Source organism: Lycium barbarum, chromosome 11, assembly GCF_019175385.1.
Source record: "Lycium barbarum isolate Lr01 chromosome 11, ASM1917538v2, whole genome shotgun sequence".
Classification (NCBI taxonomy): domain Eukaryota; kingdom Viridiplantae; phylum Streptophyta; class Magnoliopsida; order Solanales; family Solanaceae; genus Lycium; species Lycium barbarum.
Genome location: NC_083347.1, coordinates 90508017 through 90522137, shown reverse-complemented (window position 1 = coordinate 90522137; position 14121 = coordinate 90508017). Strand labels below are relative to the sequence as shown.

The 14121-nt window shown below is 38.3% G+C and overlaps 1 protein-coding gene across 1 annotated transcript; it reads right to left on the bottom strand.

Moving 5' to 3' along the window:
* Positions 1–1175: 1175 nt before the first annotated feature.
* Positions 1176–6301, bottom strand: LOC132618233 (uncharacterized). The gene is made up of 6 exons (XM_060333296.1): positions 5987–6301; positions 4796–5149; positions 4577–4683; positions 4202–4489; positions 3841–3948; positions 1176–1698 (listed from the first exon to the last, which is right to left on the bottom strand). The coding sequence occupies exons 1-6, from the start codon at positions 6228–6230 to the stop codon at positions 1249–1251; spliced, it is 1551 nt and encodes a 516-aa protein (XP_060189279.1). The 5' UTR covers positions 6231–6301; the 3' UTR covers positions 1176–1248.
* Between the last annotated feature and the right edge of the window lie 7820 nt (positions 6302–14121).

Below are 14121 nucleotides of genomic sequence, written 5' to 3'. Positions count from 1 at the left end.
TGCAAGAGCGGCTGTGAGGGCACAAGAACAACAGATTATTTTGTCCAGCTATGCTAGACCTGGTCTGGAAACTATTGCTAAGGCTATCGTTAGGCCTGACATTACTGGAAATTTTAAGTTAAAAGAAGGAATAGTGCGGCTGGTGCACCATACGTGCCAGTATATGGGTAAGTCTAATGAAGACCCACATAAGCACTTGATGCAGTTCGTGGAGTTGAGCGAGAATTTCCAATATAGAGATGTTCCCAATGATTATGTGAAGTTGTCCTTATTTCTGTTCTCATTGATTGGTGAAGTGAGGGAATGGTTGACGAATCTGCTTGCTGGTTCTATCACTTCTTGGGAGGTATTATCGAATAAGTTCATCGACTGGTTTTTCTCACCCAAGAAAACAAAGGAGCTGCGAGGAAGAATTGCTAACTTCACTCAGAGAGATTCTAAATCTCTACCACACGCTTGGGAAAGGTATAAGGGTTATTTGCGAGATTTCCCACATCACATGCAGCCAAAGGAGATAATTGGAAACTATTTTGTAGAAAGACTTACACTACAAAAAAAACAACGTTTAGCGACGGACGTATTCCGTCGCTAATCAGCATATATCTGTCGCTAAACATGTGTTGCGACAGATTAGCAATGAAAAGTCGTCTGTTACGATTTTGTGCGTTGCTAACCTCTTAGCGACGGAAAAATGAAATCCGTAGCAAACTTAGCGACAGAGTAGCGACGTATGAGATCCGTTCCACATTATAGCAACGGAATATTTTGTCGCTATTTTGATGAATTCCGTGACTAATTTCATATTTCATTTCGTCGTTTTAGTAAATTATCGACGAAAACCTTTGTCGCTAATCCGTTGCAAAATATTTGAATTATTTATGCTCGACATTTAGTGACAATACAATGTTTGTCGCAGTCCGTAGCCTACTGTTTTCCCTCTAGCAACGACCAAAATCCGTCGCAAATCTGTCACAAATATTTTTGTTCTAAAAATCTTTTTATTTATTTATTTTAAATACACCTGTTGAAACATACCAAATATAAATTAACAAATACCCTTAAAAATAACTGACATTCACATAAAATAACATTTACAAAAAAGATTCAAAATAGATATCGAAATCCTCATCGTTAAGTCCAAAACACCGACAAGGCCAAGCTATCAACTACTAAAAGAACCCACATCCGTCAAGTATTGTTAGTGCATAATTTTGTTCTTTCCAACAAAAAAATAGATAACATAAAGAACTAATGCATGGGTGAAGGACTACAATCATCATCAGAAACTAAAGGATCAACATCGTCAACGTTAGCAGCAGTAGTAGGAGGCACTATGGGTGTCACAACTGATGGATTTTCAATAGGAGTATTTGGATGATGTGATGGTAAAGAAATCACTCCGCGTGCCTTCTCAATAAATAAAGGAAGCAAGTGTTCAGTCAGTGTAGGAATCAATCGCATCACTAACTCCTCCATATTTTTTGTCGGTGCTGATTGAGAAGTTGAAGGTGGTGTTGATGTTGAAGCATTAAAGCCAGAATTGACGCAAAGATTCGGCCCATAATAAATTTTTGCTTGAGATCCAAGACCATATATTCTTCTCTTCCTTGTTCCCCCAGCAGCTTCGTAATATGCTTCACATTGATCAATATCAGACTGAGACTGTGATTTTTCCCGTAATATTTCTTGATATCTTTCCTGTAATAAGTAGTGAAATTAAAACATCAAGAATACTAACCATTCAATTTTACCAAATAAAAAGAGAAATGAATTCCAAAGATAAGGGAGCAGATATTTATCCATTTTTTGTTGGAATTGAAGTCTCATGATGACCAACAAAAAAGAGTTTCATACAACTTGGATATAAATGATCATATACACTGTCTCATAGTCAAGTAACAGAACATGAAAACAAATACAATTAGAGTTCCTAAACAACAGATAGAAGGACAATTTCAGGCTATTTCCTACTGATTTAAGTCATTACTGATACTACTTTTCAGTTCTTCCTGTCTAGTAGACTGTTTATATCAAGCAAAAGTAAATTGACCAACATCAATAGCATATGCAGCTTCATAAATAAAAAGTAAAATTGATATACCTAACAAAAAGCAAATTATGCATAAGCACATTCATAAGGGGACCAAGCAGAGATCCTTATCAACAATTCAACAGGCAGAACAATGCAAGAATAATGAGCCATTCAAGTAATCCTAACAACTTTGTATAAATATGCATGCAACTTCAAAACTCATTCACAGCTATGGGAGTTTGAATAGGGCAACTACCAACTGGTTCCACTGCATCACGGGAACAGGCTAGTGTTGTCACTTTGCGGACTTGGTTTGGTTGATGTTGGTGTACAAGTTATAGAGACTAACAGGCACAAGATTGCATAAATGCAGCACTTGTTGCTGCTGCTGTGCAGACAAGGCTGGAGGTGTTTGCTGGTTTGCAGCAAGGAATAAACACCAGAAGCTTGATATTACTAATCCATGGAGAAATAAGGATTTTGGCTTGGAGGCTAGCTGCTGGTGAAATTGCTGGTGTCTGGCGAAATTGCTGGTGTGATAGGAAAACCAGCACAGATGAAGTCTACTGCTTGTATCAGTTTTGTTTTCTGCTGGTGCAAGGGTGGTTCAAGGTGGATTTATGTCTTTGTTCTCTTGATCCTAGGTGCACAGGATGTGATATAAGAACAATTTTTACAGTGCATATCATGAAATATAGACTGCAGGGAGTGGTGTCATGTTCAGATGGAAGTGGTATGCTCAAAAGCTTATTAACATACTAGTCTGAAAGCTTGACACTAAGGAGGAGGAGGGTACTATATTCAAGGCTGGTGTATATTGTGGGACTGGTTTGGTTTGAAGAGGTGGAGATTGATTAGAACTGGCTCATATGAAGAACAGCAGGATATTCATTGCTAAACAACAAGTTTGTTGGTGTTGGAATGAAAAAGACATATTATCATCATGTTCAAGTCTTTTTGGAGGAGAACATGGTGATATTTTTATTCACTAATAAAGTTTTCTTTTTTGCAGGTATCACTGATCTTAGGTCAAATGCACAGAGGAAATATCAATGGACAACAGGTACTTAGTCTGCATGGAACTGTCAAAACAACAGAAAACAACTGTTTTTTTTTACAATGACATGGGAAATAATGCAAGTTGAGGTGACAAACTGTTTTTTCAAGTATAAATGATCAATATACAGCAAATGGAAAAGTACATTGGCATGGAGATAGTCACTTTTCTACAGCTCCACCAGACCACACAGTGCAGCTAGCAGCTGGTGTCTATTACTACAGTTGGTACTGGTCATTGATCCTATGCATGGAAAATATGGATGAAAGGGAGTTCATATGGATAGTTGGGGACACACACGAAGGAAAATACTTTGGGAAGCAGTTGTAGCCTGGGCTTGCTGGTTTTCTGATCTGCAGGTTCACAAAGTTGCAGATGATTTCACATGTTGCTACTGTAAGCAGCTGGAGGGAATCAGTGCATCATTTGTGCAGATCAGATGAAGAATGGGCAGTACTGCTTGGGCAAAACACTGTTGTTTACAGCAGCTAGGAAAAAGCAGTGCAATTCATGGATTATACTATCACAAAGATAATCAGTTGTGTCAATGATCTAACTATAAAGTGAAGTGCAATTGGTATTGCTAAGGATTTCCTTGCAGTAAGTTGCTAAAGAGTGTTATCTCAAGCTGAAGGCACAGTACCAGAAAATACTATCTGCATATTTGTAGTCGGGCTATTTACTAAAGTCATCATATAAGGCTTAAGTTTTTCATTAGTTTAATTCTGAAATTATAAAATTTTGAACTTACATGGACAGCTCGGGCACGCTCATCAACAAAAGATTCTCCATCATGATCATGTGTATGGACGTGCAAATGTACCTCACCTGGTGTTGGATCTCGACCCTTTGCAACAGCCTATGCAAAAGTTACTCATTTCAGAAAATTACACCAAGAACAATAGCAGTATAACCAACAATAGACAAACCTAAATAATTCAAGAAAGACAATAACATAGTAATCAAGAAAATAGCAATATATATATATATATACCTAGGTAAACCAGAGTCAAGAACTGCAAAAAACACCTTGAAAAACCAATTTTCAAGTAGCATTTTTCAAGTAGTAAATATAAAAAATTTAAGAGTGTATGAAAAATATATATACTTACAAGTCTCTTGCGATGCTCCCCAATGCAGATAGAGCCACCTGTGTGAGTCCCGACAGCAACTTCTTTCCCTCCACAACGATTCTTTGCATTTATTTCTGACTTTTCAACACACTTAGGATCCGCCCAAAGTTGCAACCAACGTTCCCACACATTATCAGACACATAATCCGGCTTAATCCTTTTTTGTTTAATTTTGCTAATGAAATTCCTATACTTTGTTGCCGCCTTAGTATTCCAATGTTTTCTGAATACACTCTCAGGAATCGAAGAGTCCCAATGGTATGTCTTCTGAAAACAGTTTGTAAACTAATATTATTAGTATCCTAACTATAAAAGCTAAGACACTTATAAAACGAATTATGATGAAATTTATACCTTGAATTCCTCAAAATAAAAATCTCTAGTATCTTCTGAGACACCTTTCCAATTGATTCCATTGGGATCAAGTTGATTTTTGAAAGATGCGGATATGGTATTAGAGCATTCTTTAGAAGGTTCCAACCTGCATAAATTTGAAAACATTATTTCAAGGCCTACCACAAATTATATATATATAAAAAATACAAGCATGGACTAACCCTGCAAGAGTAAGAGTAACAAGTGTAAGTGTCCGCTGCCTACGATGACTACTGGACTCTTCTTCGCTGATAGTGTTGCTCTGGCTTGATGTACCCTCATCTATTGGGCTGCTCAGATCAGGTGTAATGGGAAATAATTCAGGGATGGTTGGGTTACTACCGTGATTTGACGCTTGAACCGGTGGCGTACCTAAAGTTTGAACATGGTTTATAGGATCTGGCCCACCTATGGAACTCGTACCACCTTGTTGAGGACTAACTGTGGTGGTAATAGGAATGGTAGGAATGTTTGCATGACGAGCAGAATCACCCCTAAGTGAGGACTTTCCTACACGACCTTCGCTACCTCGACCTTTTCCTCGAGCCATAGCTACAAAAAAATGTGGACGTGAGGAAATTAAAGCAACCATCGGTAAAAAAAGTAACCAGTAAAATGCAAGTAGGCTGCTAGTAAAGAGGTTTTTATACAAGCTGTTTGCAAGTCTACAAATATGACTAATCATGATTTACAAAATCTGCAGCTTGTTACACAAGCAAACCTACAATTTATAGTTTCTATTATAAGAGGCAATAGTTGCTACCACATGCAGGAAACTGAGAGGTTTAAATTATGGTTGTTGTTGCTGGTTTAAATTATGTTTGCAGTGTATTATAGTTTTTCGATGAAAGGAATCTAATTGAACTCCTTATGTCCACCTAGCGCTGCCCCTGCCTAACAAAGCATAACGCAAAAGATAACACTCATAATTTGTAAAAACTAATAACAGCTGAATTAGAGTCGATGTGTTGGTCCTGAATGGAGTTTAATTAGTTAATAAGAAGGAAGATGAAGCTTTTGTTCATGAAAACACGTAGAACCAGTAGAGGAAGACAACAGAGAAGGATTGGACCAAGAGAGTACAACGATGAAGGGTTGAGTTAATGGTAATACCAGAAAGAAGAACTTCACTGATTACATATTTATATATAGTCTTCGTAAATTATTAACTAAGAAACATACATATATGTTAAACTACTACAACATACTAATTATGGCACAACATTCAATCTTTTCCAGTTATCATCTCAACAATGCAAAGACTTTGTTTTCGATAATGTGGGGTATCCCAATATCAATATATTATATATATTACAAGAAACATTGTTGAATTCCAATATATTATATTACAAAGATCAATATATTATATGCGAGGATCAATAAACAGACCTGAGGCTTGAACCGGTGGCGTACTTAAAGTTTGAACTTGGTTTATAGGATCTAGCCCACCTATGAAACTCGTACCACCTTGTTGAGGACTAACTGTGGTGGGAATGGGAATGGTAGGCATGTTTGCACGACCAGTAGAATCACACCTAAATGAGGACTTTCCTACACGACCTCCGCTACCTCGACCTCTGCCTCGAGCCATATCTACAAAAAAATGTGGACATGAGGAAATTAAAGCAACCATCAGTAAAAAAGTAACCAGTAAAATGCAAGCAGGCTGCACTTCTTATGCAAAAAATTGAATTTTACAATTACTATGAAGAACTAAATATTACCAAAACTGCTACTGCTGTAAGTTTTTCAACCACCAAAGGAAAAAAAATGTGGTGAAAATAGAAAATTCCAATTGTAACAAACCTACGAATAACTTATAGTTGAAATCAAACCCATGAAACAATATCAAACTGGTTGTACATGGTTTGTTTATAGTATCCGAGCAAATGATGGTTCTCTCAAACTACACATATTAATAATGAGTGTAGATGTAAATTAAAAATAGATCATGAAAATCATGTTTTTACAGAAAGTGAACAACTGTTTATATAAATTAGCTCTCTTGAGCTTGATTTTAGAGTTTGTTTCTGCCAAGGACCGACGATTTTTGTTTCAGGCAGCAACGTCATGCTATTTTTTCTTACCCTTAGAAATCTGTAGAATTTGAATAGTTTGTAGAAGCTTCACCTGGACAATGATTTTTACATGTACAAAGTTATACAAACATATAGAGAGAGTTACACTTTAAAGTATGTACTACTGTTATTCTAATTAACCAAAATAAAGAAAAATAACTGCTCATAATACAAGCTGTAAACTGATTCATGTATGCTATCGACCAAACACTAATTTATTTCAACTAAAGAGCAAACAAAACTTTTAAACCTAGATCTGGAAAACTACCATTTATCCTCAAAATTGGTACTAAAAGCGTAGGCAATCTCCTTGTCGTGGTGATCAGCAATCTTCAACAAAGCTTTCAAATGAAATGGAAAAAGAAAGACGTTCAACACCAACGAACTGCAGAAACTTGCGAAAGATTATAAGTACAAAGAAGAATAAGAGAATCGAAATTATAGCAGAAAAGGACCCAATAATTGTGCAGAAATTAGCGGTAACAGATTGCTCATCACCTCAGATGAAGAAGCTCAGAAATCAAACAACCAAACAAAGGTAAATGATCAGGAAACAGCAGAGCAGAAAATGAAAAGAGAGCTAAAGCACACAAATTACACACAATTTGAAGCGGCCACTTCATCGTCAACATAGCTGAAGGGCAATTTAGGACTGCGCATGTGCAACGGCTATTATCTGAGTCAACATGTGTTAGACACGAAGACCAAAATTAAGATTGAAATTACAAAAGTAGGCCTTGGTCGGCAAGCCGGCAAGACAACAGCCAGCTGCTTCCAAGCCTCTTCTATATATTAGTAATTACAAGAAACATTGTTCAATTCCAATAAAAGGGAAAATTATACATGGTATGACACACATGATCAGTTAACAGTTTCTAAGGCTAGATTAGAAACCCCAACCTTACATTCCTTGGTTCAGCAGCAAAAAAAGAATGAGTTTCATTGAAGTTCTTCCAAGCCTCAGAGTCTGATGGATGACGCATTACCCCATCCTTTTGTGTATGCTCATGGTGCCATCTCATGTCGGCAGCTGTAGCATGGGATGCATATGATCTTTTCAATCTAGGAATCAAAGGAAAATAATACATTTTCTTGTAAGGGACCAATTTCCTCTTACGAGAGCCGACACGACGCTTATACCTCTGGTTACCACAGAATTTACAAGATGTAAGGTGTTCATCATCACCCCAATACAACATATATCCTGAATCACAACAATCAATCTTTTCAACTGGCAAACCCAAACTACACACTAGTTTCTTAGTCTGATAATAGCTATCAAGCACTTTGTTATCTTCAGGTAAAGCCTCTTTCAACAATTGTATCATTTGGTTATAACCTCTCTGTGACAAAGTATTCTCCATTTTAATATTTAACATTCTGGAGACTACTGCAAGCTGAGAGAGAGAAGAACCGGGATATAATTTTTCATCAGCAGCTTGTAGCAAATTGTAAAATCTTTGGGACTCGGGATTAGGCTCCTCCTCCATTGAAGGATTAGGCTCCTCCTCCATTGAAGGTTCATAAGGATGAGAAAAATCAACTTCAATATTGCTATAAGATTGCGAACTCAAACCCTGACCAAAGTTGGGACCAGCTGCATCCAAGACCATTTGTCGGTATGGATTATCAAATCCCGATTCAGGTTGAGAACCACCGTGCAAATCATCACCAGAAGCTATCTCACCGATCACATCTTTTTCCCCTTGATACTCCCAAACAAAATAGTCCTCAACAAATCCAAAATTAAAAAGGTGATATTCAATGATTTCAACATCCATGTATTTAATGTTGTGACATTTTTTACATGGACATCTAACCTTGTTACCGCTCATGTAATTTCGTTGAGAAAGTGCAAATTGGATAAAATTATCTACACCGATTACAAAGATAGAGTTTATACCCCCTCGGCCATCCAACCTATCGTACATCCAATCACGCTCTATATTATTCATGTTCCTATTAATGTTGACATAAACAAAGCAATCAAATTAATGTTCTGTCTTCATATCATTATTACAACCGAAAGACCTCTAAATGGAAGAACAAGCTGAAATAACTTAGTGAAACAGAACATATCATTCACCTTTTAGTTAAAAAAATGACAAACTGAAACAAAACTGAAACTGAAATAAAAAAAACAATCGAGTAAGAAACCCAGTTCACTAACACTGATTTCAAATCACAGAATACAAAAAATATCGAGTAAGAAACCCAGTTCACTAACACTGATTTCAAATCACAGAATATAAAGAATGTTGAGTTCTTCAAGCTTTTTCTCGACATGCAATGAATTAAAACAAACTTTAACCACCAAATAATATTATCCTACAAGGTTTAGCACAAACAAAGGTCAAATTTCCATTTTCATCAGATTTTGGCCCAAATAGAGATTCCCAACACTTAACCTTCAAATAAATTATAAACCCAACAGTTTTCAAGACACCCAACTTCGATTTTAGCCAAAAAAAAAAAACACTTAAAGACGCTCTGTCCTTTAGATAATAAGAAAAAAAAATACAGATTTCTTAATTTCTATTTTAGATTTAATGTCAGAAAACACAAAGAAGGAGATAAAGAAGAAAGAAACTGCCCATAAAACATAGAAAAATCAAAACATACCTTTCCTTTAGATAAAATATACAGTAGAAGAAGAGAAAAACACAATAGAAACCCTAGATTCACATTATTTTGATCTATGTTGTGCTCTCTCTCTCTCTCTCTCTCTCTATATGTTAGCAATTTCGCATACTCTCTCTCTATATCTATGTTGGGTGAGTTTGAAGTGAGAGGAAATAAATGAGTGCCCTAGGATATATCTTTTTTTTAATATTTAGCGACGGATTTTATATTCCGTCGCTAAATAATACATTGATTTCTTTTAATGATTAATATTGCGACGAATTTTTCCGTTCCTGCAAATATATATATTTTCGAGAAAAATTAAAAGTCCTAGCGACGGATTTTTCGTTGCTGAATCCGTCGCTACATAAAAATAAAATTTGTCGCGCCTCTTCTGTTGCTAAATCTGTAGTGAAATTTAAGGCGCCAAAATTTCGCGCTAATCATTAGTGACGAAATTCAGTTTTCGTTGCTAATCCGTCGCTATATAATGGGATAAAATTTTAGTTGCTTTTCTCACGACAAAATGAGCAATCCGTAGCTAATCCATCGTTAATTAGCGACAAAATATGGTCTGTCGCTAAAATTCCGTCACTAAACGCTGGTTTTTTAGTAGTGTTAACCATGAATCAAGGGCCTTGTTTAATGCTTCAGCTCAAGGGCAGATCTTAAACAAAACATATGAAGAGATGGAAGCTCTCATTAAGATGATATCCAAAGGTCATCATGAGTATCACGAAACTAGTCGGGGGTTACCACAAAAAGCTACTGGGGTTCTTCAAGTTGATGATGTTGCAGCTATTCGAGTTGATATAAGTACTCTTACTAATGTGATTTTGAGGGCGTTTCCTCAAGCTCAGCAGATCCGACCAGTCCAACATATTCAGCAGGCAGCATGTGTAAGTTGTGGTGAGCCTCATGATTATAGCAATTGCCTATTGAATCCAGAGTCTGTCTATTTTGTGGGGCAGCAAAACCGTCGTATTGGAAATCGGGAAAACTATTATGGAAATAATTACAACACTCTATTCGGGAAGCAGGACTGCCACAAGCCGAACAATTATCAGCAACCTCAGGCTCAGCCAGCTAGAAATTTAGAAGAGATGATGAAGCAGCTCATAGCTCAAACACAAGTAACGCAATAGCAGAATCAGAAAGTTCAGAGTGAGATGTAGAAATCTATTCAAGAGCTTGAGCATCAGATGGAGCAGATGGATCTTATGCAGAATGTCATACCACCGAGTTCTCTTCCTAGTGATACTGAGAAGAATCCAAAGGATTGCAAGGCAGTCACCTTGAGGAATGGCAGAGAACTTGAAGAAGTGCCTCTGAAAAAGAAGAACATAGCAGTAGCAGAACTTATCCCTGCTAAGAGAGCTGAGCCAAAGCATATAGTCGCATAGCAACCCGTTGAGGAAGTGGTTCGACCAACCCCTCCCTTTCCACAGCGACTTCAGAAACAGAAAGCATATTCGGCTTGCAAGAAATTTCTTGAACTCTTAAAATAGGTACACATCAACATACCTTTGGTGGAGCTTTTACAAGAAGTTCCAAAATATGCTAAGTATATCAAAGATTTGGTTGCAAACAAAAGGCGTTGGACAAAGTTTGAGACTGTTGCACTTACTGGGGAGTGTAGTTCTAGAGTGAGGAGTAAAATTCCTCCAAAGTTGAAAGATCCGGGCAGCTTCACGATTTCGATAACTATTGGCAACATTGAAGTTGGGCTAGCATTGTGTGACTTGGGTGCTAGTATTAATCTGATACCCACTTCTGTGTTCCGAACGTTGGGCTTGGGTGAGCCTAGGCCAACGACAATTACATTGCAGCTGGATAATCGATCTCTTGCTTATCCTAATGGTATTATTGAGGATGTTCTTATGAAGGTAGGCCCGTTTATTCTGTCGGTTGATTTTGTGATACTTGATTATGAGGCAGATAAGAATGTTCCTCTCATAATGGGGAGATGATTCTTGGCTACTGTTGATGTTGTGATCCGAGTGATAGATGGGAAGATGTCCATGACAGTTGATGGACAAGAGGCGACTTTTGATGTGTTTAGAGCTACCAAGCTTCCAGCCCATTATGAGGAGTTGAAGATGATTACCGTGGTAGAGCCCGAGCTCACTAATGCAGAGTTAGATCACTTTCTAGCTTCGCGAGATCCTTTAGAGATAGCTTTGGCGTATGGGGAAGACTTGATGATTGATGCAGAAGTCGAGGAGTGTCTTAGCATTCTTGACAATTCATGTGCTTATTTACGAGCAAACCCACCATTTGAGGAGCTAGACAGACCAGAGTCGTGGAAGAAGCTGAAACCATCTATTGAAGAGGCTCCAGTTCTTGAGTTGAAGCCATTACCTCCTCATCTTCGCTATACTTTCTTGGGTAGTGGAGATATATTTCCTGTAATCCTCTCTGCTTATTTGACTGATGTGTAGGTTGAACGTGTGTTACGAGTACAAAGAAATCGAATCCGAGCCCTTGGGTGGTCGATAGCTGATATTCGAGGTATTAGTAGTTCGTTTTGCATGCACAACATATTATTGAAGGAAGACAGCAAGCCTAGTATTGAGTGTCAGAGACGACTGAACCCGATCATGAAAGAGGTGGTGAACAAAGAGGTATTCAAGTGGCTTGATAGCTGCATTATTTATCCCATCTCTAACAGCAAATGGGTAAGTCTTGTACAATGTGTCCCGAAGAAAGAGGACATGACTGTGGTAGAAATCGATAAAAATGAATTGGTGCCTCAACGCACTGTTACTAGTTGGAGGATATGTATTGACTATCGCAAGTTGAATAACGCCACCAGAAAAGATCACTTTCCTTTGCCCTTCATGGATCAGATGCTTGATAGATTTGCTGGGCACGATTATTATTGCTTTCTGGATAGCTATTCGGGCTACAACCAGATCATGATTGCACCTGAGGATCAAGAGGACCACATTCACATGTCTATATGGTACGTTTGCATTTCGGAGGATTCCATTCGATTTGTGCAATGCTCCAGGTACTTTCCAGTGATGCATGATGGTTATTTTCACCGCTATGGTGGAAAACTATGTGGAGGTATTTATGGATGACTTCTCTATTTTTGGGGATTCTTTTGACGACTGTTTGAACCATCTTGATGCCATGTTAGCTCGTTGTGAAGAAATGAACTTGGTACTTAACTGGAAAAAAAATGCCATTTCATGGTTCGCGAAGGCATTGTTCTTGGGCACAAGGTCTCGAGCAAGGGCATAGAAGTTGACAAGGCAAAAATTAAAGCAATTGAAAAATTGCCACCACCCGTTTCAGATCGGGGAGTGCGCAGTTTTCTTGGGCATGTAGTCTTCTATCGATGGTTCATCAAAGACTTGTCTAAAGTCGCTAATCCAATGTGCAACCTGTTAGAGAAAGATGTGAAGTATGTGTTTAATGAAGCCTGTCTGACAGCTTTTGATGAATTGGAAAAGAGGTCAGTGTCTGCTCCTATTATCATCGCACCCGATTGGTCTCTGCCATTTATTTTGATGTGTGACGCAAGTGATTTTTCTGTGGGAGCTGTCCTTGGTCAGAAAAGAGAGAGGTTTTTCATCCTATTTTCTATGCCAGTAAGACACTTGATGTAGCCCAAATGAACTATACTGTCACAGAGAAGGAGTTATTGGCGGTTGTCTACACCTTTGACAAATTCTGATTACATCTTATGGGCACGAAGGTGATTGTATAGACTGATCACACTGCAGTTTGTTATTTGTTTGCGAAGAAATATGCAAAGCCGAGGCTTATTCGTTAGGTGTTGTTGCTGAAAGAGTTTGACATTGAGATTCTTGACCGCAAGGGCGTAGAAAATCAAGTAGCAGATCACCTATCGAGATTAGAAGATCGTGAACATATAGATGAAGCAGTGGTGATTAAGGAGACTTTTCCTGGTGAACAACTTTTTGCTCTTCAATCAACTGAGGTGCCAGGGTATGCAGACATGAAGAACTTTATAGTGAATGATATTTATCCTCCTGGTGCTAATCACGAGAAGAAGAAGCGGATTTTGCATGATAGCTGTTTCTATGTATGGAATGAGCCCTATCTATACAGGGTTGGCACAGATCAACTGATTAGAAGATGTATCCCAGAGGAAAAGGTCCCCGCGATTCTTAAGAAGTGTCACGCGTCACCCTATGGTGGTCATCACGCGGGTGACAGAACAGCTGCGAAGGTACTTCAGTTCGGGTTCTATTGGCCTACTTTGTTCAAAGATGCTCATGAATTTGCGAGAGCCTGCGATAACGGCCAGAGAACCGGAAACACCTCCAAGCGTCATGAAATGCCTTTGAAGAGCATCTTAGAGATTGAACTATTTGATGTGTGGGGTATCAACTTTATGGGTCCCTTCATTCCGTCCAAGGGGAATAAGAACATATTGGTTGCTGTAGACTATGTCTCGAAGTGGGTGTAGGCCATTGCACTTCCCACCAATGATGCTAGTGAGGTGGCAAGATTTCTGAAAAAGAACATTTTACAAGGTTTGGGACCCCTCGAGCCATCATCAGCGATCAAGGTATGCACTTTTGCAATCAGCTCTTTGACAAATTGTTGCTCAAATATGGGGTGAAACACAAGATAGCGACTGCTTATCATCCTCAGGCGAGTGGTCAAGTGGAGGTATCGAATCGAGAAATTAAGAGGATTTTGGAGAAGACTGTGAGCGTGAGTGGGAAAGATTGGTCACCGAAGCTCGATGATGCTCTGTGGGCATACAGAACAGCCTACAAAACTCCTATTGGCACATCTCCCTATAAGCTCATCTTTGGTAAGGCATGTCATCTACCAGTTGAG